The following is a 26822-nucleotide window of genomic DNA, read 5'->3' on the forward strand; positions in this document are numbered from 1 at the left end:
TAAACCTATCACCACCATCTTCCGTGTGAATTCGGTTGATTCAAGAGGCCGAAAAAGTTCTCCAATTCCCTGTGCTTCACTTGCACCAGCAGCAGCCGGGGTACATCAGTATCATAAGTAATCTTGATAATCGTAGCGTTACAAACCATAATCCACATATTCATTAAACCCGTTTTCATGGACAGGGAGGGGTATCAAAACGGATTTTCTAATCGATGGGTTCCAAATAACAGCAACTGAAGAAACATCCTTAGAATTGTAACAACGAAATCCGAACAAGCCTAACCCATCAATATGATGAATCTGAAGTCCATGAGACGAGTGATTACCATTGCCGTTGAATATATTTTCGGAATGATCAAGTGATTAGGCGGCTGAATGTGGTTGCGGTTGTAATAAGCGATCGATGAATAGGGAGGACTGAATGATGGGTTTCCATGACTTTGAAACACACAAGAACTTAATCAATAATTTTATCGGAAGCCTTCTAAACATTTCAATCTCTGTGACCATGGGTGCCGCTGCTCCTATATCTGACATCTCTTCTTCGTATGTAAGATTTTTAGGGTTTGTTTGATAGGAGCCGATGATTATGATGGTAATTGTTTAAATGTGCCCCGTAGGCCAATGAGCTTTCTTAACACCTGTTTTACATCACTTTTGGGCCTTTCAAGTGATACTAATATATTACGTAATAAATAGAAAATTTTTGGTCTCACTTGTCTTCTTGAAATGGTTACCTTATTTTAATATATACTAGATTTTAGTCTCGTGTCCAACATTGGACACGGGCTTTACGATATTATCAATATTAGATCTTCGTACATTTAAGTCATAAAAGTTTTTAATTTTGAAGATATATGGTTCCAAGTGTTATACTTTGCAAGTTGTAGTGTAATAATCACAGGTTCGTTACTGTAATTATTAGCTGATACATATTGATAGAATTGTTTGCCGTAGTCTTTCACAAGGCACATGTTATAACAATTTCTCTATCATAAAATTTTTTGAGACCAGTTTTACTCATAATGTGATATTAATATGAAAGATAATTAAAACTTTAAATATAAATATACTTATGATCCTGTACTTGACATTCAAGTATATGTATTTGCTTATGATACGGGCCCATAACACGAATAGATTTATTTTCAATAACCTGTTCTATGATAATTAGATTACAATTAGGATTGTTTTCATATTCTTTGATAACAATTAGGACTCTTGATTTGAGTAACCATCGTAACTTTAAACATTAATACGCAAAACTAATATATAAAAAATGAGAAAATTATGTAACTTTTTTATTGAGAGATTATGATGAATTTTTTTTAATTAATTAATTGATTGTAAATTTTAAAAAATTCTCTCAACTTGATGGCTAAAAATATATATAAATTAAGTATTCAGAGCAAAAAAGTGTAAATTATTAATGAAAAACAAAAAAGTGTAAATTAACGACACTTTTTCAAACAAATTGTTTAATACTAATATACAATTGGCTAAAAATAATTATAAATAAAGTATTCATGGGTAAAATGTGTAAAATATTGATGAAAAACAAAAAAAATGTAAATTAATGAGACTTTTTCTACAAATTAATATAAATATTATTATAATAATATATTTAGATACTGATTATTAGGATTTTTAATTTATAGCTAATCTAAATGATGACATAAGCGAGAATCAATATGATAAAATTGAGCGATTTGATTGGTTAATAAGTTATTAGTTCAACTGTCTTATAGTATATATTAAGATTAAGATTTGTATTGACCCTTCAACAACTTAATTAAAGATTATTCTAATATGAATATGTTTGTTAAAAATTGTGCAATAAATCAAAAAGTAACTCGTAGTAAAAATCTGAACGGGATGTGATATGGCAAAACATCAATAAATTGGTTTAGAATTTAGGTAGCAAATGGAAGCAGCCTCTGGTAGAGGTATGGTCTGCCTACATCCTAACCTCTTCCATATACACCGAACACCGTCGAGGTATTGGGGCTCAAACTCACATAAGGCGGCACTAAGTAGTTTCGTTCTTTTTCATCAATAAATTAGTTCAGAATTTAAGCGGATGCGATGTATCAAAATGTAAGTAATGGTGTGGGTGTGCCACAAAATGGTTAAATGACTCAAAAGGAAAATAAACGTGAAATAAACCAAAAAATAACCTGTAATAAAAAGTTTGAAGGGGATGAGATGAGTCAAAACCCGAATAGTGGTATGGGTGTGATGTGGACGAATAATAACTAACCATACAGGCGAGGTACTATTCATGAGGATACTCTTTAATATTTAGTATAATATAATATAATATAATATAATATAATATAATTTGTTATTGATTTATACGAGTATCATTTTAATTTTTTATTTAAATGGTTTTATAGATTAACTTTATAGATTATTACTATATCAATAATATAACTCAAAAATGAAAAACGAAGTCAATGTGTTGGTGACCCATTGATAAGGTTTTAGATTTTCGGAAAATACATCAGGCTTCAAATCTCTCTTCTTACATTTGTAGAAGTAGATTATTAGAGAGCGGGTTTCAAAAGTATTGGGTTTCATCCAGACATGCATGGTTCGAACTTTGCATGTTGCCTAATTGAATGTCACTGTAGTGTCTTGAATGCTAACTATTAACTCGCTGTTAAAAAATGAAAAAAGAAAGACAGGATGTAATATGTGTGATATATATTTATAATAAAGATTAAAAAAGGCCAACTCAAATCAAAAATTGAAAATTTCAAACTGACCAAAAATCGAGCTTAATGTTTTTGTTTTACAAGATTACAGTTATTTATAAGTATCCACTAGATTGGTGCTCGCGCAATGCAGTGACGATGAGGCGGTGACGGTGGGATTATTAACGTAAAGATGATTTCATTGCTGTCGGCGATGTGATGAATTTTTGCGATGGGATGTGAAGGGGGGGTACGAATTGTGAATTAGGGTTTTTTTTTATTTGTTTCTACGTGAGGAAAAGATAGAGGTTGAATTGTTTTTAATGACATTTTAGTCACAGTCTATAAAATATAAGTAAATATGTATTAAGATGGAGGAAAAATTAGACATATCAGGTTCTTAAATTTATGAGAGAGAGGTTGAGTTTGTATTATAAGAAAGTATAGACATTGATAACAATATATATTTTATGAAATTGTAGAATATTATATTTATTTATATTTTTTTCTTGAATCCTATATCCAAATGAGGACTGAGGAGTAACAAATTTACAAGATTACAACTATTTATAAGTATCCATAACAATATATATTTTATGAAATTATGCATTGTGCAATCAATTTTTTATTTATTTATTTATTTTTCTGGATGGCTTAGATTAGTCGAATAGTTGTAGTCTTGTAGAATGATGATCACTTTTGTTCTTACCAATTTACCATGTTAGATGAATAACCAGCAAGACAGCATTACAAGATCCTTGCCAGAATATTTAGCTCATTAGCCCTCCTTGATTGATTTAAGCCCATAAACAATACATTAGGCCCAAATAGTTTCAGTAGCCCATAAAGAGAGGAACTTCAAGCCTAGAGCCTATCACGTATTCACGTGCATCTTCGTGATTCCTAACTCTTACAACTTAAAAAAAAAAAATAGGGGTGAGTATGAGTCGGTTTTTGCTTAAAACTGAAACCCGAACCGATCTATTTGATTTTTAGAAAACCAAAACCATTGGATCCGGTTTTTGTTCAGTTCGGCTTGTTGGTTTTCCGGTTCAGTTTCCGTTTTTTTTTTTATAATTTTCTTTTTTATGTTTTATTTTATTAGGTTATAAATTTAACTTTAACAACATATGACATGGAAACTAAAATATAGAGGATGTTTTGTATTAACTAACTATATTTTTAAGGTGTTAAAATTGGTATAACTTTTATAAAACGAATTAATTTACTGTACGTTTTCATCTAAAATATACAATTTATATAGATTTGTACACTAAAAAGACAAAAAGTTTAAATATATTAACATATTTATAAATTATAAGTAATAAATATATAGGTAATATGATATAATTATAAAATAAATTAAAATATCGTTGGTTCGGTCGGGTTTGGTTTTTGATCGGTTTTGTTGGCATATGAAACCGAAACGCGAACTAAATCGTTCGGTTTTTAGAAAATGAAAATCAAACCAATGGGTTTCGTTCAGTTTTGGTTTTTTTCGGTTTGGTTATTTTGGGGTTTTTCGGTTTTTGGTTTTCCGGTTCGGTTTTTGCTCACCCTAAAAAACACCAATCGTAAGGATCTTTCGTAGTAAACAATTATAAGTAGAGGCCAGGGTTTTTAAAACCCGATTTTACCCAAAATCTTAAGTTCGATCCTTAAGAATGACAAACCTTAGGGTTTTTCTCTCTAAATATTTGTAATGGCCCATAGTTAATATCACGTTGTATATGGTACGTGCAAGGCTTCACCGCTATACGGTGAGGTTATCCTGATGTCATATATCAACAGAATGTTCGGAAGAAAAAAACCAGTTTAGGAAAACCAAAACCGAATATGGTCAAACCCTGCCGGTTCAGGTTTTGGAAAACTCGATACGGTTTCGAGTTTCAATACCGGATAGAGATCGGGTTCAAAAATGGGTCGGATTCAGTTTTGGGCAAAAAACGAAAAAAAAACTAGTCGACATTTGACCAAAGACTAAATTCACCCCGGTTCGGGTTTGATCAAACCCGGTTTCTAGCCCCGTTGACCAAACTCGGTGCGGTTTTGAAAAAACCCGATGATTTGAAACGAGTTTCGGTTTGCAAAATCGGATAGAGATCGAGTTCAAAAATGAGTCCGGTTCGGTTTTGGGCAAACTCATTTGACCAAATACGGGTCTATCCCGGTTCAGGTTTGATCAATACCAGTTTCTAGCCTCATTGACCAAACCCAATTCGGGTTTGCGTCACGGAAATTTATATTGTGTCAGTGAGAGCAGTCACTGTAGTACTTTTTCGTATCAGACTAATAACAGCGATGTCACTACTAATAGTCTGGTGGTAATACTTATCCGTTAGTCGGCCTACCAGGTGCCTATAATTAAACCATGGGTCAAACCTGACCGGTTTTGGGTCCAATCTATTTAGAGCTTAAAACAAATAAAATTTATAGAGTAATTTCTCAAACTATGCCACTTTTTCATTTGATGGATAACTCTATGCTTCTTTAAATTTTGTATTCCAAAACTATGCTTTTCATTTATTTTAAGAATATATAAAAATAACATTATCTCTCCTACCTATATATATTTGATTTCTTCTTATATCTCTGCTTTCAAACAAAGAAAGACAAAAACATAGTTGCATTTTGAGTTTGTGTTTTTTTAATTTAATAATATCTATTATGATCAGTTTTAATCACCTACATATAATCACTTCCCTCGAGAGAACTAAGAAGTAATAATTTGTACATGGAACTTTATACGGATATATTATATTATACATTCAATTCAGACTTTTACGTAACTACCAATTTAGCATAGTTTTGGAAATAAAATGTTTAAGGTCATATCTCTAAAAGTTTTATTCTTAGTAAGAACTAATATTCAATGAAGATTTAAATTTAAATAATCATGACCGATCGAATTCAAACCAAAGTATTTTATAGAAGAGACTTAAAGAAACGTAGAGAAAAAGTGGCATAGTTTGGAAAATGACTCAAATTTATAACATTGCTCGTTATTTATAGAAAACTTTGAATTTGTCAGAGACATGTGATTTTTCTTTTCTAGTTCGTATTGAATACTTATAACTTCAAAATTGTCTCTGAATCAACTTATCACCTGTGTATCTGGATAAGTTCCTTCAAATCAAAAACATACTCATCACTCATTATAACTCAATTATCAATATTTATAGCGAAAATTCGAAACCGAATGTTTATATTGTTTTGGTCCGACAAACGTTGACTCCACCCAAAGTAACCCATTAATTATATATGCAACTATGCAAGCCATTTATATAGTTATATTGCAATAGTTATTGTTTTATGAACAAATTTTCAGTATGTTTCACCGTATACTTGTATGAACAAACAGTTTCACAACGCGTGCTCTTTGATAAATAAATAAAAATGGAGAAAAGGGACATTAATTAATTAATAAATAAAAATGAATGGTAAAGAGAAGGTGGCGATGTCAGGTTGATAGCTGGAATTCGACACATACATACATATACACATCACATGCCTGGCATTCAGTTTCTTTCTTCACACCTCACATGATCTGATCTCCAGGGGACCCGCATCCATGCTACTAGGCCGATCCATCCCAATAATATACTACAATATTTATATTCTTTTACTACGAGTATTATATTATATGTATATGTATATTATATTCCAAATTACGAGTATTACTTAACTATTTTTTTAGTTACTATATTGTGGTTATTTGAAACTGAAATAATTTGAAGAAAATCTGTAAAAGCTTTATAGTTTTTAGCGTGGGTGCTATAAACAAAAATGATAGGCCATGAAAGTACCAACATGGATAGTTCGATCGCCCTACATATTTATAATAAATATAATAATAGTAGATGAAATCATAAGCTGTAAACAAATGCAATGGGTCATAAAAAGTGTCTAACTATATAAAAAAAATGGTAATTGGAAGAGAACCACTTAGCCCCTTGTACCCTTTGAGTACCATGCCGCACTACTGCATATTGGCATCCTGGTGACTTCCCTAGAGAGTAAGTGGGAATAATAAATACTGAGTTACGCCAGGATTCGAACTCACGCCAATACTGAGTTACGCCAGGATTCGAACTCACGCCTTACAGACTCCTAGATACCTTATAAAGGGGGCGGTGGCCACTGGGCTATCAACCCATAAGAGACCATATTGCATTTTTACTTATAGACTCTTTATAGATTTGATTCACATGATGATATGTACAATTGCCAAGGTAAATGAAATATTAATGTTGGAGTTGGACAATCTTGAAGCTACAAATTAATTGATCATTTAATTTGTTAAACATGGTGATGAATGCTTGAGGTCCCAAAAAATGTGCTTTAATGATTGTTGATAAAAGTTCATTCAGTGCTTATACAATATACAGTACAAGTACACATTTCGTCAGAAACCAATCATGAAGATGATAAATTGATCATGAAGGTGAAACTAGAAAGCAACTTCGTACAATTGTGGAGTCCATTAATTGACAATAACATTGCTTAATGTACAATATAATTAACCAAACTAGTGGTACCACACCATAATTATCTCATGCCATCATTGTATTGTATTGTATTAGCTTAGATCAAGTGAAACATCCTAATGGTGTGATAATGGACCAAAAAAACTAGAAAGTGTTCAATTCTAACGAGGGTTTTTTTCCATGTTTATGGGATCTTCCTAACGTGGATTCCTGCTGATATACATTATCCGTGAGTGGGCTGCTTGTGACACGATAATGAAAAACAATTGAACTATAAAACCAAACATTTATGTTTCTGTTTGGATGTTTATTTCATGGAAAATTATCCTAAGGAAAATTATTAATTCTCTTAACTAATCCTAATAATTTGATCATGACACATGGTACAATCAAATGATGCAAATATAAGAGAAGATTAGTAGATTGCATTTTACATGAAGTTAAATATTAGAAGGATTATTAGGAGAAAAGTTAAAAGGATCTATCATTACTCTCTGATAACAATGTGTTATCAAATTATATCCCTCTACATAACTATTCAACATATTTAAATGCTCCGTATATAGTATGACTAATGGAAATCCAGATAAAATAGAAAAGATTTCACAATTTTCTTAGCTTTTATTGTTAATGAATATTTTTGATGAATTTTCCTATATATATTTAAAAGAGATTAATGCAAAATGCATGTTGGTAAGCGCTATACATATATGTTTTCGCTAAGGCTAAGAATAAGATAATGAGTCCGAAGATCATTGGCGGCGCAGTGGTTAAGTTTTCGGTGATTCTGCTTGGTGTACTTGCGCGTAGTTCAGTGTATCCACACAACGCTTCTCCCTGAAAAGTACTAGTGTCTATTAATCATAACGTTCATTGAGCATGCAGGTCAACTATATATCCCAGACATATTATCGGAAGGAAACCACATAGATTATACTCCATATAAAACAAGTTTATATGACCAATATTATCATTTGAGTCTTCACTTATAAGAAAAAGATGACAAAAAAGGTGAAACTTAACTTGAATTTCTTATACTTGATGTAACTCAGCCTGGACAATAAGAATTTTGTCTAAAGTTAGATTAAAAGAATGGATGATTCTGGGGATTTACTGGTGGTGTTGAAATTCTCTATAGATAAAAAGTTCAGTTCAAAATAGTACTTAAGGTGAGCCCAATATAGTACAAAGAAATGATGTATCAACTCATGGTGGTTAGAGATTCCAACAATATATCTTCCTAAAAATATTGTATTTTTTGGATATGCATGAGTGGTTACAAAAAGATATGCTACTCTATGACTACCTTATGTGACCAAAAAGGGTCATCACTTTATGCCATATAACTTACATAAAGACTGTATACATGTAAAGACTTTTCTATTCTAATATTGTCAATGGCTACAACAGTTTAGTTCTTTTGGACTTGCTAGCTAGTATGTGAGTATAGTATGTGACAAATTAAGATTAAGTAGAACATTACCTCTAATGACTGTCCTTTTACAGGAATTTTTGAACTTTCCGTTGCAAAGTTAGTTAAGCGATCCATCTGTTTAAGCAAAAAGCAATGATCCAAGAAGCAATACAATAAGCCTGAAGATACACAATGCCTGCAAGAGCAAACATCTAGTTAAAAGCAAATCAAAAACACGAAACATAAAGGCAAAAAAGTATCAGTTTTCTTACATTTTTCTTGGAAGAAGAATAATCAATAAGAGGAAGATATCCTTGAACACCAAGGTTATAAACTGGAGTGCCATCAGGGTAATACAGCCCATAGTTCCTCTCAGACGTTGGACCGGGCTTCATATTCTCATTAAAAAGGGCAAAGACGTAAATGTCAATGTGTTGTGAAGGGTGAGCGGGCGTTCCTTGACCTTGTTGCATCCTTTGCAACAAATTTCTATTGTAAATCCCTGCGTTCTGAACTGTTGCCCCCGGCTCATCCACATCACCTTTTGAAGGCCACCCAGTCTCGGATATCCTAACTTGAACGTCACTATGACCCAATGCTTTCATACCAGAATAAACCGCATCAATTTGAGCATACAACATATTATCATACTTTAAATTTGTACCTGGATCCACACTCCCCGAATTTGGCTCAAAAAGCAAGTATTCAATTTGAACATTTTTCGGGTCACTTTTATATGCAAAATAAGGGTAGGCATTAATCAAAAAAGGAGAATTAGACTGCGCGTGAAATGCAAGAATGGGTTGAATATACTGAATTAAATCATCACGAAACGCACCAGATGAAGGAGGGAAAGACGTTTTCAAGATTTGAAGTGAATGAGCGGTTGTCACATAGACTTGTGAGCTTAATCCTAAGTTAACTAAAGCTTGATACATTGCTTTCATGGCAGGAACAAGATACGCCGGTAATTGAGGATCTACACCTCCTAAAACCTCATTTCCTACAGTTATACATGTGATTCTAGTTTGTGCAATATAAGGCTGTACCTTTTGTTGAATCCAGATTTGGGCTTGTTGGGGATCTTGCATTTTTTGAAGGTACTCATTCCCCAAACCTATAATGAACTCAACATTTGTATTCGCAAATGCTGTTAGTACATTCGGGTCTGCATCGTATAACTTTACTCTGCTAATGTTTAAAGATCCAAGAAGAATCGATACACGCGATGGAGAGGGGAGATTGTTGCCTATCTGTCCATAATTTATCCCAACTCCAAGGCTGTATGTACCAAGAAATGAATCTGGATGACATCAAATCCAAGAAAGTTTGATTATTTCCATGAATCTAGATCCAAGATTTTAAATGCATGAATGAACACAACCAAATGATAATAGAAAATAAATATTAAATAAAGTTTGCATTTTTATAATGATTATGACTGCAGATTCAAAACCCCTTTTGGAAAGTTGTTAGATTTTCAGATATCTGTTAACTTTATGCAATTAATCAACTTTTTTTTTTTTATCCAAATTAATGCCATACAAATTGAATTCAAGGCTTCAATGCTAATAAGCCTTGGATTTGCCTAGCCACATTAGATTCAAAACCCCTTTTGGAAATATATTGAAAACTCAAATCTTTTCAAAATTTATGAACTAGTACATCATTTTGCATTCAAATTAATGAACTTTAGATTCAATGATATAAATAAACAGATAATATTTTTTTCCTATTTGGGTTATCAAGGATGACTAGTTTTGATTCAAATGTACATGGATAAATATGCATATAGATGTGACAGAAAGCAAAAGGTAAATAAATGTTGAATCTTGATATAAATTTAGGAAAATGATTAATCAACCTAAGTCATATGCCTAAATTTAGGAAAATTTAAACATGATTATGTCACGAAGCACACAATTCTATTATAAAAGTTTCAAGTTTTCAAGAAATCTTGAAATTTAAAACTGGTGAAATATAAAAGAAGATAATTACTTGAGAAAATGAGGAGCACAAGTGTATAGAAGATGGTAGCCATTAGTATACAAATTTACAGCTTCCTTCCACCGCCGTCGGAAAAATTTTCTACGGCGACCGGTGTAGATTTGTAGAATGTAATAGGCGGTTGAAATTCAATGGGAGATAGCTTTATATACACTGCTAAACTAGTAAACTGTGTATGTCATATCATATGTGTGTGTTAATTCTATTTTTATATTTTTTGTCTTATATTAAGGATCCCATACATACATTAAATTAAACTAAAAGTATAATTAATTACTTAAATTGTGATGATGTGACTACTGTACAAAATTAATTAAATTACTCGATATATCTGAATATAGCACTGTTAGACTTTTTTTTTTTTCTAGAGTAGTATAATATGAAAACTTATTTATCAAGCTAGTATATTTCTAAGATTATTTACAATTTTAGTTAAACCTAATTAAACAATATAACATTTATAAAATAACTACAATACAGATAACCAAAAGTTCAAAATACCAAAAAAAAAGCAATTAGACAACAAAAATATATGATACTCGTGCTAGCAATCTAGCATACGCAAAGACAAACACCATATTACTGTATTAGTTTGTAAAATAGATACCTCTAAGTTGTAAGTAACCATCGTTACCAAAAATTTTCAACCATATAAATAATATGACGAGAGTAAGTACCCGCAACATAAATATAGTAATTTAAAGGAAAAAATGACACTTCATTAAAATCCTATGTGCCAAAAAACTAAAAATACCACATAGAAAAAAATATATCCTCTTTTAGTTATATAGATATACAAGATGAGAAAGATCTTGTATTTTTACATTGATGTTTCACCATATTCTCTAAATCTGGTTTTGTTAGTCATATAAAGATATTACTATTATTATTCATGTATATATATATATATGAGAAAAGTGAATGTGAAATTGTGTCACGTCAATTTGGATAATAAACACTCACAACTTAATTTTTTATACAAAATATGGGGCCCATATATATATATATAATATTAACTATCGACTTTACATTCTTTTATAATTTTTTTAAGGATTTTAAACCGTCAATCACTTTCATAATCGACAAAAAAAATACTTGCAATTTATTTAACTGCAAAAATCAACTTTGATAAGAAAAAAAGCTCATCTACATTTTGTGAACTTTTAAGTTTAAATTTATTGTTTGTTGACCAGGTAAAAAAATCGGGTTTGCAGGTTAATTTGGTTGATGGATTTATTTTAGGTCATATGGGATGGTGGTTGACAATTTGATATTGGGTCATATAGGTTAAGGGTTGTCAGGGGGATGGGTGGGTGAGTTCACCTATTAAATAATTTATAAATATGATATACTTTCAGGCTCATGAGTATACATGTTAATCCAAAGTATGAACATGAAACTGACCTAAAAAAATATGATTGGCAGGTTCACGGGTGAATGGGTCAAGATTTCACAACCCTAACTCGGTTTTCCCGGGTCGATTTCAGGGTGGGCCGAGTATTGATAACATGAATATATATCAAATTCGAAGTGTTAAGAGTTGTTTTAATATTATCCTCGATTACATATTAAACTTTATTTTGATGTGCTATAAAATGTATATCTTAATATGCGATATATGTATAAGTTTATTTTGTAACCCGGTCAACTATCTGGTATTAATATACTTAAAAGTGTGCATATAATTATTTTAATTATATGTGACCTTTAATTTGAGACAATTTCACACAAAATTGCAATTTTCTCATAATAAGCTATGGTTTTTGGAATATGTGAAATTTCATTGTTTTGTTTGAACTTCTTTTTTATGATATAGTTGATTTTTTTATTTTTTGTGTGTGCCTTTTTATTTGTAATACTATATTTCATTTGCTATATTTTCTTAGACCAGAGAATTTTCTATCCACACATTTTGATTTTATTTTGTGGCTTCGAATGTCAAACCAACTATCCCCAGTTTGATTTTGTTTTGTTATCGTATTTCAAGATATTCTCAAATAAATTCAACATTCGAATAACTTCCACGAACATAACTATATATTGATCTTGTCATCAATAATCAGGAGAAAAACCTTCTCCAAACGATTGACGGGCTAAATATTGTTATCATGTCATTATGCATAATGTGATGATTTATATGTGACTGTTGGTTAGTTTGAAATTGATAATGATTAGGATAATAATTAGGATAATAATTAGTTTTGTGGTTTAAGCGAAAATATGATATCAATAGAAAATGATAGTCATCCGATATGATACTATCTAAAAATTAATACATCGATATTTAAATTAACCTCCATTATTCTTAAATTTATCGAGCAGATTCACCAAAAATAGAAAATATAATCTTAAACGATCGAGCAAAATCTGCAAATAAATGGATAGTAAGACCAATGGTAACAGTAGGTGAACACAAAAGGTGAAAAGTCGGTGAACTGTTACGGACATGGAGGTGATAGGTCGGTGATGTGTCCATCGGTCAAACTGATCACCGATTGCTTTTTATTATATTTGTTTTGTTTCTAGCGAAGATAACATATATGTGGGGACCAAATAATGTTACTTTGTTTTGTTTCTAATGAAGATACACATATAGTTGGTTTAGTTTCTTTTTTGATTAAATAATAATGGGGACCAAATGATAGGTGAATGTTTAAGGGAAAAAGTAGAAGGTGAAAGAAATAAGAACGTAATGTTGATGTGAAAAAAAAAATGTAGGTGAAAGAATGAACGGTTACAAATAGTCTAAGGTACTAATGTGAGAAATGAAAAATGTGATGACGAAAGGTGACACGGATCTCAATAGGACAACACTGTGTTAATGATATTAGGGGCCCGACAATTGACATTCTATTCACCAAAAGGTCGGTTCCTTTTTAACGGGTATATTCATTCAAACTTTAATCAATGTGGTCACACAAAAAACTTTTACAGTTTTACTATACCATATACAAGTATACAACTGTATACAGTAATATTTTTGGATAAATGGTTACCTTGATAAATTTTAGAACAACATCAACGGGTTGAGTACAAATTTTATAACAACGTCAACAAATTGAGTACAAATAATGTGAAGAATTGAAGACAAGTAATGTGACTACATAAACAAGCTAGTTCACATATATGCCATGTTCATCTATACATAAACAAGCTAATCTAGCAAACAAAACAATATGACCTACATTTTTACATTAATTCTTATGCAGTAGGGTTATAAAATAAATTAAGTATCTTCTAGCCAGCTTCGTCCATGCTGAGTAAGGAGCTCGGCAACTCCCATTCTACCATCAAACGATTAACAGATATATATCATGTTTTTGAATTTCATGCCAAGCAGCTTCAAGCGAATTGTTGTTACAAATAGGTATGAGCCAAAAGTGCAAATCCCTATCTAGTCCCGATTTCGCTTCTGAAAAAAGGTACCGAATCACAATCGGTTTTAGAAACGATACCTAGTTTTAATAATTTTTGGAATCGGTATATCAATCGGTACTGAGACCAGAAAATAGCTAGCAAAAAATAAATAAACTTGCACCAATCTTTACATCAATTATAGGTGGAATTTGCATTAAAAAAAATTAAGTGTAGTGGTTTAACTGCATATATTTAAGAGGTGGTGTCCAAAATATTAACATTTGAAGACTAATGAAGAAAAACAAAAGATGATGGTAGGATTGGTAGGCTAGTAATAGATGATGATGAAGCCCAACGCAAAAGTTTCAGTAGTACATTATTGTTGGCCCAACAAACACAAAAGATTTTGGTTAATATCAACCCATTCTTTAAAATTAGATTTTGGTGCACATTTTGGAACATAAAATCCAAAATACTTAAAATTAAATCAATAAAAGATTTAATAGCTAAATATAGACATATTTATAGTCGTTAGAAAGCTATTGAAAAGTTATATTTAAATATGTCGACGAAATAAATTTGTGGGTCTCGAGTTTCTTAAAAGGGTCGGGTCAAATGAGTTTGTGAGAAAGTCAAACTAATTGGAATAATGTAAATATATTAGGTTTTTAAAAATAATTGTACTATTATCTTTTTTTTTAAAGTCTTTTTAGTAATTGTCATGACACAAATACGAAAACTAAAGCATGTAAAAAAAATAATCTTTATAGGCAGAATTTTAAGGTCGTTGGCTTGCGAAAAATAATTACTCGATAAGATAAAAGAGTTCCTAGCCATTTACCTTTTTTTATTCTAATTGAAATATTTTGAATATGTTTCATCTAAAAATAAGATATTACTTTTAAAAGTGTAAAATAATAATGTAATATCACCTTGTGTAACAATAAATCAAATAAAATGATAGTAGCCTATTATAATTTTTTAATATTCAAATATCGTTAAGTATGTCACAATCTACAACTTTGATTGACATATATGATTTTGTAATATTCATCATTATGTATGTCACAGTTTACAATTTCGATGAATATATTTTAAAAAATATTTCACTATAAAATTTAAAGTTTTATAATATAGATCAATTTTTTATTAATAAAAATTATAAGCTAAATTTTAAATCATAATAAACTAATATCTAATATTGATAAAGTTGTAAGCCCACGTATTAGACACAAACTAAAATCTATTATATATCAAGTATCTAATCTAATCTCTCTATATAACTAAGAGTGGTTTTTTTTTTCTATGTGTCATTTTAGTTTTTTGCCACATTGGATTTTTATTGTTTCTATCAGTCGGAATCTGACAGTTTTTTATATTATTATAAATGATGAATAGTAATGTAATTATCAGTTATTATATTTTTTTTAATTATATTCTCGGTTATCCCGCAAAACGTGTGGGTTTAATCTATTATCTAATATAGTGAATGACATGCTTTTTTCTTTTATTAATAATAAATAAACAGTTAGTTATATTAGTTAAATAATAATTAGATTATCTAAAAAACTTTAATGTGTATAATATAATGTATATGATATAATTGTAAATGCTTTGATAATACAATTACCATATGAACTAGGGGGTGTTTGGTAGGAGGGAATAATAGAGAATGTAAATGTAATAGAGAATGAAACTAGTGAGAAAAAGAATGAGTATTTGGAAAGAGAATGGATTCCGTTGTTTGGTACCCACAGAGAATGAATATATATATAAAAAAAATAAAATTTTAAATAATAATACATTTATTACATATAACATCTTCAAAAAAAATATATTTTTTTTTCCATTCTCACTCATTCTCTACAATTTGTAGAGAATTTGTAGAGAATTGAGAGAATGGAATTGATTCTCCTTTCTCATTCCCTTTCTTCTTCGCAAACAAACAAGGAAAGTCTTTCCCATTCCCTTTCTCTCCTTTCCATTCCATCATACCAAACACCCCCTTATATATGCATTACACCGATCGATTGATCTATGGCTTCCTATGTAATTTTTTTATATTATTATGATGATGGAATGGAACATCTATTCTATTTAGTAATAAAAAAGATACCCATTCCTTTTTCTTGATATAATTAAGGGTATGTTTTAACAAACTATATAAAGTATAAGTATTAATATTGTCATTAATTAAAAATAAAATAATTAAATTTAATCTAATGGTTATAAATTAAAGATGTAATTTATCTAAAGGTTCTTATTTGTTTAAGAATGAATTTAAGACTTTGTTATATATAGATCGGTAGATGGTAGATTTGTAAATAGATATGTATATATTTAGAAAAAATTAATTACGAGTATTATTTTAGCGTAAAGTTTGGTCGCAAACCAAGTTTGTTGTTTTGTCTTTTTACGAAAAGTCAATGGTCTCGAAGCTACATCTATACACATGTCAATATGTGATTCTTGTTTGGATTTCCAGTTTCCCTCCACACATCTGAAAATATTATAACCGGATTGAGATCTTACAAAGTTTATTTGAACTTTATTGGTAAAGTTAAGAGATTTTGACCATTAAATTAAAATCAATCAATAATGAAAATTTAAAAATCAATTTTAAATTTTAACTAAAAGTTCAAAATTCTTTAAAGAATCGTAACCGGTTTGCCCAAAACCAGAATTCATTTCTCTGTCACCTCCCTGTCGACCATACACGAGTTTCACAAAAGGTAATGAAAAAGTAACTCACTTGTTTCCCAGATCGAGGTGCGTCGTACGTAGTATGTATATAAATGTGTCTATACGGTATATATATATAGGTTGCTTATATATTGTAAAACAAATATATCCTCTTCTTCAATTGCACGTAAAATAAATAAGACATAGTACGTAAACGGTGTGGACTGATATGCGCAGATGCAGCAAATTACAACTGCACCGCCATCTGCAGCAGCAGCAGCTGCCTCCTCTTCAATCGATGAAGAGATTACTACTCCTCCTCCACAGCCGCAACACGAGGATGTTATTATTCCTGTCGCTTCTTCTTCATATGCTACATCATCAACACCCACCTCCAATATACCTCGTCAAGATCTATTTAACGGTATGTATCTACCTATATAGCTACGTACTCATCTTCTTAATTTACTATCTATCCAAAGTTTTTTTTTTTTTTTTGCTAGCTATATGTTTTGATATTTTCCATTAAAAATGAAATACAGAAGTACAAGATCTACTTATAGACTATGTAATTACCTGTAACAAACTCGATGTATCTATATATTATAGCTAGTCTTCCCCAACCACAATATGTGATATCGGTATGTCATGGTGGTAGCTTCAGGATGCCAGCCGAAATGCTTGATCGATTTGCCCCTAACGAATTGAAGGGCAAAGTAGTTTTTAAGCATGTTTGTTTATTTATATTTTAATATAGTACGGAGTATATTTTTTTTTTTGGTTTAATATAGAGAACGACGTGGCATTGGCAAATTGAGTTTCAATATATGTTGGGTTGGAGGTAAAATGAGTTCAATGTGTTGATTCATTGTGCTAGAATAGTACTTTGCTGACGTGTTGCCGAGGTGATCAGTATGCTTGGGCATTTTGTATATGCCCATTGGAGATGGCCTAACTGACTCCAACCATCTAATTAAAATAAAGTTACATCTTAAGTACACACTAGTTACAAACGTTACATCCTCATCATAGTTTCATAACTTAATAAATAGATACTTCAACTTGTATAAACCTTTATCCCCCTCTCAAGTTGAAGGAACCTGTCACTTAAGAAAGAATGCTGAGGCTCTATTGAGGGCTTTAGTCACGTTGTAGATGAGAAGTAATGAAAGCAGCATGTGGAAACCTTCTTGAACTTTTTCTCTCTGTAAAATGACAGTCAATGTCAAGGTGCTTTGTTCAGTCCAAATGATAACATGGATTGGCATCAACTTGTTGAGCAGACTTGTTATTACAAAACAGAGTAATAGGTAGCTGAACAGGTATATGTAGATCCTTAAGGAGAAAAATTCACAAGTCGTGGCTGCTATGCTACTATATGTATTCAGCCTTAGTAGAGGAACTTAATTGAAACAGTAGCTTGTTTCTTTGTTTTCCAAGACACACGAGCATGACCCAAAAATATACAGTGGCTAGTTAATGACCTTCTAGTCATAAGACATGCTGCCAACCAGCATATGAAACCCGTTGTGATCTTTAAGTGTTGATAGACACAAGAAAAGTCACCAAAAATCAAAGAGTTATGCTGTGAAATAATCTGCCTTGAAAGCAAATTTCTGGTGTCATCCAGAATGTCATTTGCTCCCCAAGGTTATCACAACTAATCACCTAACATGTGCACACATGGTAATGAAGATTGTAAATATGAGGACAGGAGTATTCTTCCAAGTGTTTTTTGAAAGAATGGAATGATTTTGATCTATGCTTCCGTCAAACCACAGATATAAGATACTGACACTCCTTAATTTGTTGTATGTATAAATTGAACCAAGTAGTTGTCTGTCTTGTATAACCAACTCTATGATATCTTAAAGAGAAATACTAGGGAAAAAACGGCATGTTCGGAAATACTAAGATTCCTAGCTAAAGGTGAAACTCATTCAAGTCTCACATGCTTGATGCTTCTGCAAAATGGGAATTGAAATGGGTAGACTCATATTCTTCAATCTCCAATATGTTGCACATGTTGCCTCTCACCTGTACGTACACGTACAAAGTAACACACCCAAAATTATTACTTTCATGTTTCATTTAATTTAACAAAACTAGGGGCCATTACATGTTTCCTTAATAAGCTTTACGTACAGTTACCAGAAGTTATGTTATTGGTATCAAGTTAAAACATGGAAATGATTACTGTTGTAAAGTAAAATATATAGGGCATATTAACCCACAAATTATTCACCGTCGATTGGTTCTAATGTGCAAATTAACTTTGCATTGGAGCTACTATACTTTACAGGACAAAGAGAAGTTTACCTCAGCATGTGTGTCCCTCTGTATAAAGCATCTGTTAGGAGTGATTGGAGATCCGCTAAAGCCATTTTTGATAAGCACCCTTGGTATGTACGATACAGTATCACTGAACGAAACGACACGGCACTTCACATGGCGGTATCAGGAAAAAGAAGCAAAAAGGTGGAGGCATTTGTGAAAAATCTGGTGGATTTTATGGAAAAGGATGACTTGGCACTTATAAATAAAAGTAAGAACACTGCCCTATATGTAGCAGCAGCAAATGGAACCATTGCAATGGTCAAGTGCATGGTGGAAAAGAACACGGCCTTGCTGACAATCCCTGGCAGCGGAGGGAGACTCCCAGTGTATGTGGCTGCTTTGAGTGGAAATTATGAGATGGTGAAGTATTTGTATGAACAAGCCACAAAGTTAAACGATAACACTTTCACATCTCGCCAGATTCGTCTGCTTTTTCAAGAATGTGTCCAAGCCAATATGTTCGGTAAGCATTTAGCCATTACTTATGGCAAACTACACAGAAACATATCGAGTTATACAAGCTTTGTTATCATATGCATTCGACTTTGAAGTTTATCTTCTGATTTATCAGTTTGCTACTATTATATGCATCTAACCTCTTTTGCCTTCCAAACAAAAAAGAATCTGACCTCAAAATCAGTGGTATGATGATTGTTTTTTGTCATAACGATATCTCTATCTTTTTAGATATTGCACTAAAAATAGTAGAAGATCACCCAGAAGTTGCTGATAATGGGATTGTGCTTGAAGCTTTGGCTCGAAAGCCTGATGCATTTTCTGGTAAAAAATCTAACATCGTGAGGAGATCTATCAATTTAGGTAAACAACTCCAATCCTTGATGCTTTAGTATATTTAGGCCGTCTCAAAATAAGTATCCATTTGAGATAAAAAAATAAGGCAGTTAACGAAAGAACCGTTCATGAGCTATTATTAAATGAAAGAACGTGAACAGTACATTTTGTCTCTTTGGTTAAATGAACAAACATGAACAAAGCTCCCGTGTGTTCATTTATTTTTGTGAATCTTCGATAGTTTGTTCGTTAACAGTTCTTCGTATATGTTCATGCATCTATATATTCGTATGATATAGACTTACTTTTTAGAACCACTGATCCTTTTTTCTAAGAAGTTGAATATTTTGTAATGTTTAATATACATCTTAAAGTTTCCCGTTATATATTAGTTAATTTGTGGTTTGTTGATGAACACAAACAAACATGAACACAGTTCTATTTTTGGATATTTGTTCACTAACAGTTCGTTAAGTTTAACGAAGATGAATAAGGTCACGGTTGTGTTCATTCGGTTTGTTTACAACCCTAATTAAAACCCATGTTTAAAAGAAGGGCCCCTTATCTACGAAAGGCAGGAACAACCCTCGTGTTTCCTCGTGTCTCCATGAGTACCCATCCAAAATGGGCATTTAATATCAATGGATTGGGACCTTGATGGACCTAACTTTTATGTTCGGATACACCCAAGTTCCAGTGCATCAATAGTAAAAGTCAGAGTATTCATTCAGTTGTTGGGCAGGGATCTGTCCCAGTGCAACCAATTTCGGTCCATCAATAGTAAGAATCAGAGTAAATGAAAATGCATTAGACCAGCTGTTGGGCAGGGATCTGTCCTAGTACCACTAACAATATCGTCAATTTGGTTAATTGTCTTGTGGAATACTTTCTGCGTTTTCCCTCATTGATTTAAAATTGAGTCATTGTATGATTGTTACTTTCAGCTTTTCTTCCTGAAAGTGATAGTGAAGCATTGCAGTTATTGAGAATAGTTTGGGGAAACATTGCCAAAAAGCCTAAGGCTGAAATTGATGATATACTCAGAGGGACATCTCATCATAAGAGTACGGATCGAAGGATTAACCAAAACCATAAGATCGATTCTGGAAATGTAGATCAAGTTTTGCAATTGCAGAAACTCATTTCTGAACATATTGCGAACATGAATGTTGAGACCCACTACATAATGAAAGGGCAGCAAGCTTCTGCAAAGGAAGGTCAAGCTCTGAAACTACAAGAACTCATATTTGAACATACCACCAAAATGCTTGTTAAAAGCCAGAACCTAATAAGAGAGCCCGTTGTCACAATACTTAGCAATCAAAATGAAAAACCATGGATGGCATCCTCTTCCGATGTAATGTTTGTTGCTACAGAAAAGGGCAACACAGAATTTGTTATTGAGCTCATTCGTCAATATCATGATCTGATAAACAAGGTAAATGAGAACAATCAAACTATATTTCATGTTGCTGTCAGACATCGTCGTGAGGGTATTTACAACCTGATGTATGAGATAGGCTCGGTGAAAGATTTGATCACTTTTCGCAAAGATGAAAACGGTAACAATATGTTGCATTTAGCTGGATTGTGTGCCCAGAAAAGCCGACTCGAGGATGTGTCAGGGGCTGCTTTACAGATGCAACGAGAACTATTATGGTTTAAGGTACATGCTTATACTATCCTCTCCAATTCTTGCTTCCTTTAGAACTTTCACAATGATATAGTGTGTATATATATATATATAGCTACAAGGTTGGTAGTCTATAACTATTGTTGTGCGTGTTGTAGGAAGTAGAGTCTATGATGCGTCCTTCTTATAGAGAGCAGAAGAACAAAGATGGTCTAACTCCGCATAAGTTATTTACCAAGGAACATGCTACTCTAATTACAGAAGGTGAGAAATGGATGAAAGAAACTGCAAATCAATGTATGGTTGTTGCAGCTCTTATTGCCACGATAGTATTTGCTGCAGCTTTTACGGTTCCTGGTGGATACGATCAAAATGATGGTCTCCCTATCTACTATCGGGAACGAAGCTTCAAGGTCTTTGTAGTCACAGATGCAATATCATTGTTCTTATCATCAGCTTCCATACTCACCTTCTTATCCATCCTCACTTCCCGTTATGCTGAACGAGATTTTGTGGAATCGTTACCCAAAAAGCTCATGTTAGGCCTAGCTACTCTTTTCCTCTCTATAACCACCATGATGATTGCTTTTAGCTTCAGCTTTGTCGTACTATACCAGAAGGAGGTTAAATGGATGCCCATCTTTATCTGTGCGTTTGCTTTCTTGCCGGTCCTCCTTTATGTTGCCCTGCAATATCATCTATTAGTTGATGTATTTCGGTCAACATATGGTTCTAAGTACCTCTTTAAGCCTGCTAAAGAAGTTCTTTTCTGTGAACCCAAGAAGGCTTAACCATTCTCAATCACTTTCTGATTTTAGTGGGCTAGTTGCAAGATTTTCTTTATAAGATGGTTGTAAATTGTATGGGGATGATAGTGTTTTTCAAAAGGTAATACTCCGTATATTCTTTAAGCATTGTTTTTTATTGACTTCCACAGCAATGGGATATTATCCCATCAATGTATCTTTATTCTATATTTAATGTTTCAAATTTTAGTTTACTGACCATATATCCAGGAAATATCTGAATACAATATGTCTTTCCAGGGCCTCAATGATATGAATCAAAATACTTATACAGTAGTTGGACCATCAATAACAAGCCGGTCACCACGACCCCCTCGGTAAACCACTAAGGAGGTCGGTGGTGGGACGGCTACCACCGGTTCAACGGTGACTATCGCCGACCTCCATGATGTACAATCTCTCTGACCGTTGATTTAAACGAAGCATCTAAAATTGAATTTAAAAAAAAAACAATGGTTATTTTTTTTGTTTTTATTACCCCTAGATCACTATACAGGCATCATTATTTCATTCATAATTAAACACTCAAAGAACATTTAGCCATATTTTTATTAGCGGACTAAAATTTCACAATGAACCTTTACCGAAATACATGAACCAGGAATTCAGGGTATCTCACAACTAAACAACCCAGAAACACATCTCTACCATTCATCGAGACCTTAAGGAGCATGTTTGAAGAAACAACAATATCTAAAAATATCATACTATTACTTTATTAGCATGTATCTTTTGTTTATGTATTTTAAATTAGTGTAATTTTTTATTTTAACGTATTTTTATTGCAACTATTAATGAAATGTTACTTTTTAATTAAATAAATGTAGGGTGTAACTAAAAGTTGATTAGTTACGACTTACGAAGAAAAAGAAAGGCATTATTTCTGATACTCTGATGGTGAAATGAACATGTTCTTAATTTCTTATAGCCCAATGCAAAAGGTTCATTTGTTGCCTTGTTGGCCCAACATGCACCAAAAGAACTTGGTAAATATCAATTTATTTCCTGAAACAAAATAGACAGGCCAACCACATCATCAACACCAATTTATCCATCAATAAACAAGAAATTTTATTTTCTTGAAAGTTCACTAGTATTGTAAATGGCAGTATGGCACAAGCTAACTTCTGGTGATCAAAACAAAAAACACAATTTCAAATCTAGACAACAAAGCCAAACTCAATAAAGATCCCCTTCTTTGTGAGTATGAATCACACAATCTGAAGTCGGGTAAGAAACACAAGTCAACACGTAACCTTCCTTCATTTGGTTATCATCAAGGAACGATCCGTCAGATTGGTCAACAGAACCTGCAACCATCTTTCCAGCACAGGTGGAACATGCACCAGCCCTGCACGAATATGGGAGTTCAATCCCAGCACTCTCGGCTGAGTCAAGAATGTAGGAATCATCAGGTGCATCAAACTCATTCTCTTCACCGTTTGGTCCAATGAGCTTGACCTTGTATGTAGCCATGGCGGTTGTGCTGAAAGAACTAGTATTTAACCCAAAGGATTTTCTGATGCTTTTTACCGACGGAAGACAGAATGGTGGCTTTAGAATAGCATTAGCCACTGGACGGGTTGACTTTTGGGGTGCACTACCAAACATACATTGGGTAGGAAGTCCAAGAGACGACATGGTAACCTAACAAAAGAAATTACATATTCAGACGCCTCAACATATAATACAGGCTCAATAACTGATTGGCACCACGTAAAGTTTAGAACCAAATGTTTAAATTCTAAGGTAGCAAGCGCAAACCCAGTAATATTGCAGATTGTCCTACATGTAATTAAAGAATAATTGTATAAGAAAGCAACTAACTTGGGGTTGTTCTCTCTTTGTGCTAAGAAACATTATTACGCTTAAACATAAAGCTCAAACTTTCAAAAAGTCTTATCTTTGGGTATCTTAAAGGTTAACTAGTTTTCATTTTTCAGGCACCAGACAAGCTTCACATGAGAAAAAAAAGGTCAATATAGTCAAGGTAACGGGTACATCAGATGTCACGTTTGAAACGAATGAACGGTTTGTGACCAAGATGAACTTTGGAAACTCATTGGTTCATGCATGGTCTGGCATATACGGATAGCCAGACCAGAAAAGAAGTTGGTTTGAACAACCTATACAAGTGATGGTCTCAAGTTGCAGATTCAGGGTGTGTTTACTTTGTTTTCGTCTACTTATTTCTACTAAAATACTCGTAAGTAGCAGATAAGCAGAGTGTGTTTTGCATCGTTTATTTTGTGACAATAAGCAGGAAAGCACTTGAATAAGCAAAACCCCAAAGACCCCCTCAATCAAGTTCAGATGATTCTTCTGGAACTGGACGAAATGAAAGTTGGTCACCTTCTTATGCAATTTACCCGAATAGCTTACAATAATAGATAAAGCAAGGTTTTCGCCTTTATTGAGACTTACTTAATGGCTATTAAAATTGACTACATCTGTGTTTTTATTTAAGAAGCTGTTTTTATTATGTTTCTAAGTAAGATTATTATTACTATGTCATATACACAATCCATAATCTTTTATTAGCTATTTTTCATCCAGATGAAGCGGTGCTGGCCTTTATTATTATTATTTTTTTATATCTATACGCAAATCACAACTATTAAGAAATAAATTGGAAATAAAATATGTGGCACGCCCAGAAAGATCCATCCAAAAAACATGAATTTTGAGATAATTAAATGTATAATTATTACTATTTATTATTATATAAGAAAAAATGAGGGAAACCACAAGAAACTCTGTAACTGAATCTTTTATTTACTGGTTACAAATTACAATCAATCAACTATTATTATAACTAAAAGGGTGAAATAGAAAGAAAGAAAAATGAGTTAGTGAAGAATCTTACAGATGATTCACGGGATGCGTCGGAAGAATCGAGAGAATGAGAAGTCACACAGGGGTTTAAGCGAAAAAGCAACAAATATGAGGTTTATTACTAGTAGTGGCCAATTAGTTTATTTTTCAGTTTTTTAATGTATATACATCTGGAATATGCTAGAACTCAATTTGCACACACGATTCGAAATGTTTTGTATAAATAAAAAGGTTTTGTTAAATACATTCTTTAGGACTGTAGTTAAGGTATATTAAATAGTTGTACAGTTACCATAAAATTCAGTGATAAATTTTTAATATGGAAATATACAAATTTTTTATGCACGTCAAATGCCGCCTTAAGGGTTGCGTTTAACATAAAATATAATAATGTTCTATAGTGGTTATTGTAAATGATTTTAATAATTATAAGAAAATAGTATAAAGATAGTATAATTAATATATTAATTTAATGGAGGAAAAAAAAATCAATAAAAGTAGCATCTTATGATTATTTTAAATTGAAATACTAAATGAATGTTTGGACGATGCGCCAGTTATAACAGTAGTCACGATGTGGTTATGGCGGTGAGTGTTGGTGGCTTCATCGATGACAACTAGTGTATGTTATTATCAAAGTCGACGATGTTAACCCGTTTGTATTCGACTGAGTGATCATAGACATTTATTCTATAATTTTAGGCTAGTCCGGAATACATGAAAATATTAGAACGAGTCTAATTGGGTAAATTGAAAATACTCCTCGTACATAACAGGTCAAACTGGGAGGATATCAAGTGAATTTGGTCAAAATCAATTACTCATATATAACAAAAAGGAAGACGGTGCCTGGTGGACTCACTTTTCCGAATGTTTCTCACAACTTTTGTCATCGAATTTTGATTTCATTCATTGAACTTATGTTCGTCACTGTTGCCATTGCGGGCGATATTCCAACTGACGGAAGAAGAAATTTTCGATGACTTTGTAATCAATTTCAATACAAGTCACACTCTTAATTTTAATTTATTTCAATGAATCTAAAAAATGGGTGCTACGATATTAAAAGAGAAAAAACTATTTTGTAAATATGGAAATAAAGATCGAAGGTGACGTTCTTTAAAAGAGTGAAGTACTTTTTCGTCCATATGGTTTATCATTTTATCACTTTTCGTCATCGCCGTTAACTTTTGGCTAAAATCATCCCCGTGGTTTGTATTTCGTCCCTGTCGTTATAACTTTGCAGTTAACCCCCTCACATGCAAGTCACGTGAGGGACATTTTCATCTTTTTACCCATTTAAGTGCAAAAATCGTTCCTATGGTTTCTCTTTTTTGCATTTTTTATCATCTCCATTAACAAAAAATAATTAAATAATGGTAACAACTTATCCAAACAAAAAAAAAAACCTATATATATATATACACACACACACACACACATATATATATATATATGAGAATCTACTCAATCACCTTCAAATGCAAACACGTACATATAATTTTTAAATACAGGTATATACCGATCGGTGTTACCGACAATACCGGTATCAGGGTGCTACTCCGGTACAACTATTTCTAACATTTTTTATATTTTTCGGCATTACCGTTTCGGTATTCTCATTTTTTATTTTTAGAACTTTTTTAAAAATTAAATTTATAATATTTTACTGTTATTTTTTTTTTAATTTGTGAACTTTAAAACTTATATTTTATAATAAAGTACTTATTTGGTACTATTTTTGAGTGGATAATAATTATATTTTGACAATAT

The 26822-nt window shown here is 32.2% G+C and overlaps 3 protein-coding genes across 3 annotated transcripts; 1 reads left to right on the forward strand and 2 right to left on the reverse strand.

Moving 5' to 3' along the window:
• Positions 1 to 7787: 7787 nt before the first annotated feature.
• On the reverse strand, positions 7788 to 10783 carry LOC122578705 (glucan endo-1,3-beta-glucosidase 14). The gene is made up of 4 exons (XM_043750726.1): positions 10599 to 10783; positions 8873 to 9903; positions 8670 to 8796; positions 7788 to 8023 (listed from the first exon to the last, which is right to left on the reverse strand). The coding sequence occupies exons 1-3, from the start codon at positions 10639 to 10641 to the stop codon at positions 8740 to 8742; spliced, it is 1131 nt and encodes a 376-aa protein (XP_043606661.1). The 5' UTR covers positions 10642 to 10783; the 3' UTR covers positions 7788 to 8023; positions 8670 to 8739.
• Positions 10784 to 16883: 6100 nt separating this feature from the next.
• Positions 16884 to 22269, forward strand: LOC122595642. The gene is made up of 5 exons (XM_043768054.1): positions 16884 to 17070; positions 18949 to 19446; positions 19671 to 19802; positions 20720 to 21441; positions 21567 to 22269. Exons 1-5 carry the CDS (start codon positions 16884 to 16886, stop codon positions 22197 to 22199), a joined length of 2172 nt encoding a protein of 723 aa, XP_043623989.1. The 3' UTR covers positions 22200 to 22269.
• A 991-nt stretch (positions 22270 to 23260) lies between these two features.
• Positions 23261 to 25193, reverse strand: LOC122581335 (ferredoxin, root R-B1-like). The gene is made up of 2 exons (XM_043753554.1): positions 25081 to 25193; positions 23261 to 23861 (listed from the first exon to the last, which is right to left on the reverse strand). The coding sequence occupies exon 2, from the start codon at positions 23853 to 23855 to the stop codon at positions 23394 to 23396; it is 462 nt and encodes a 153-aa protein (XP_043609489.1). The 5' UTR covers positions 23856 to 23861; positions 25081 to 25193; the 3' UTR covers positions 23261 to 23393.
• Between the last annotated feature and the right edge of the window lie 1629 nt (positions 25194 to 26822).

The sequence above is a fragment of the Erigeron canadensis genome, chromosome 1, assembly GCF_010389155.1.
Source record: "Erigeron canadensis isolate Cc75 chromosome 1, C_canadensis_v1, whole genome shotgun sequence".
In the NCBI taxonomy this organism is placed as follows: domain Eukaryota; kingdom Viridiplantae; phylum Streptophyta; class Magnoliopsida; order Asterales; family Asteraceae; genus Erigeron; species Erigeron canadensis.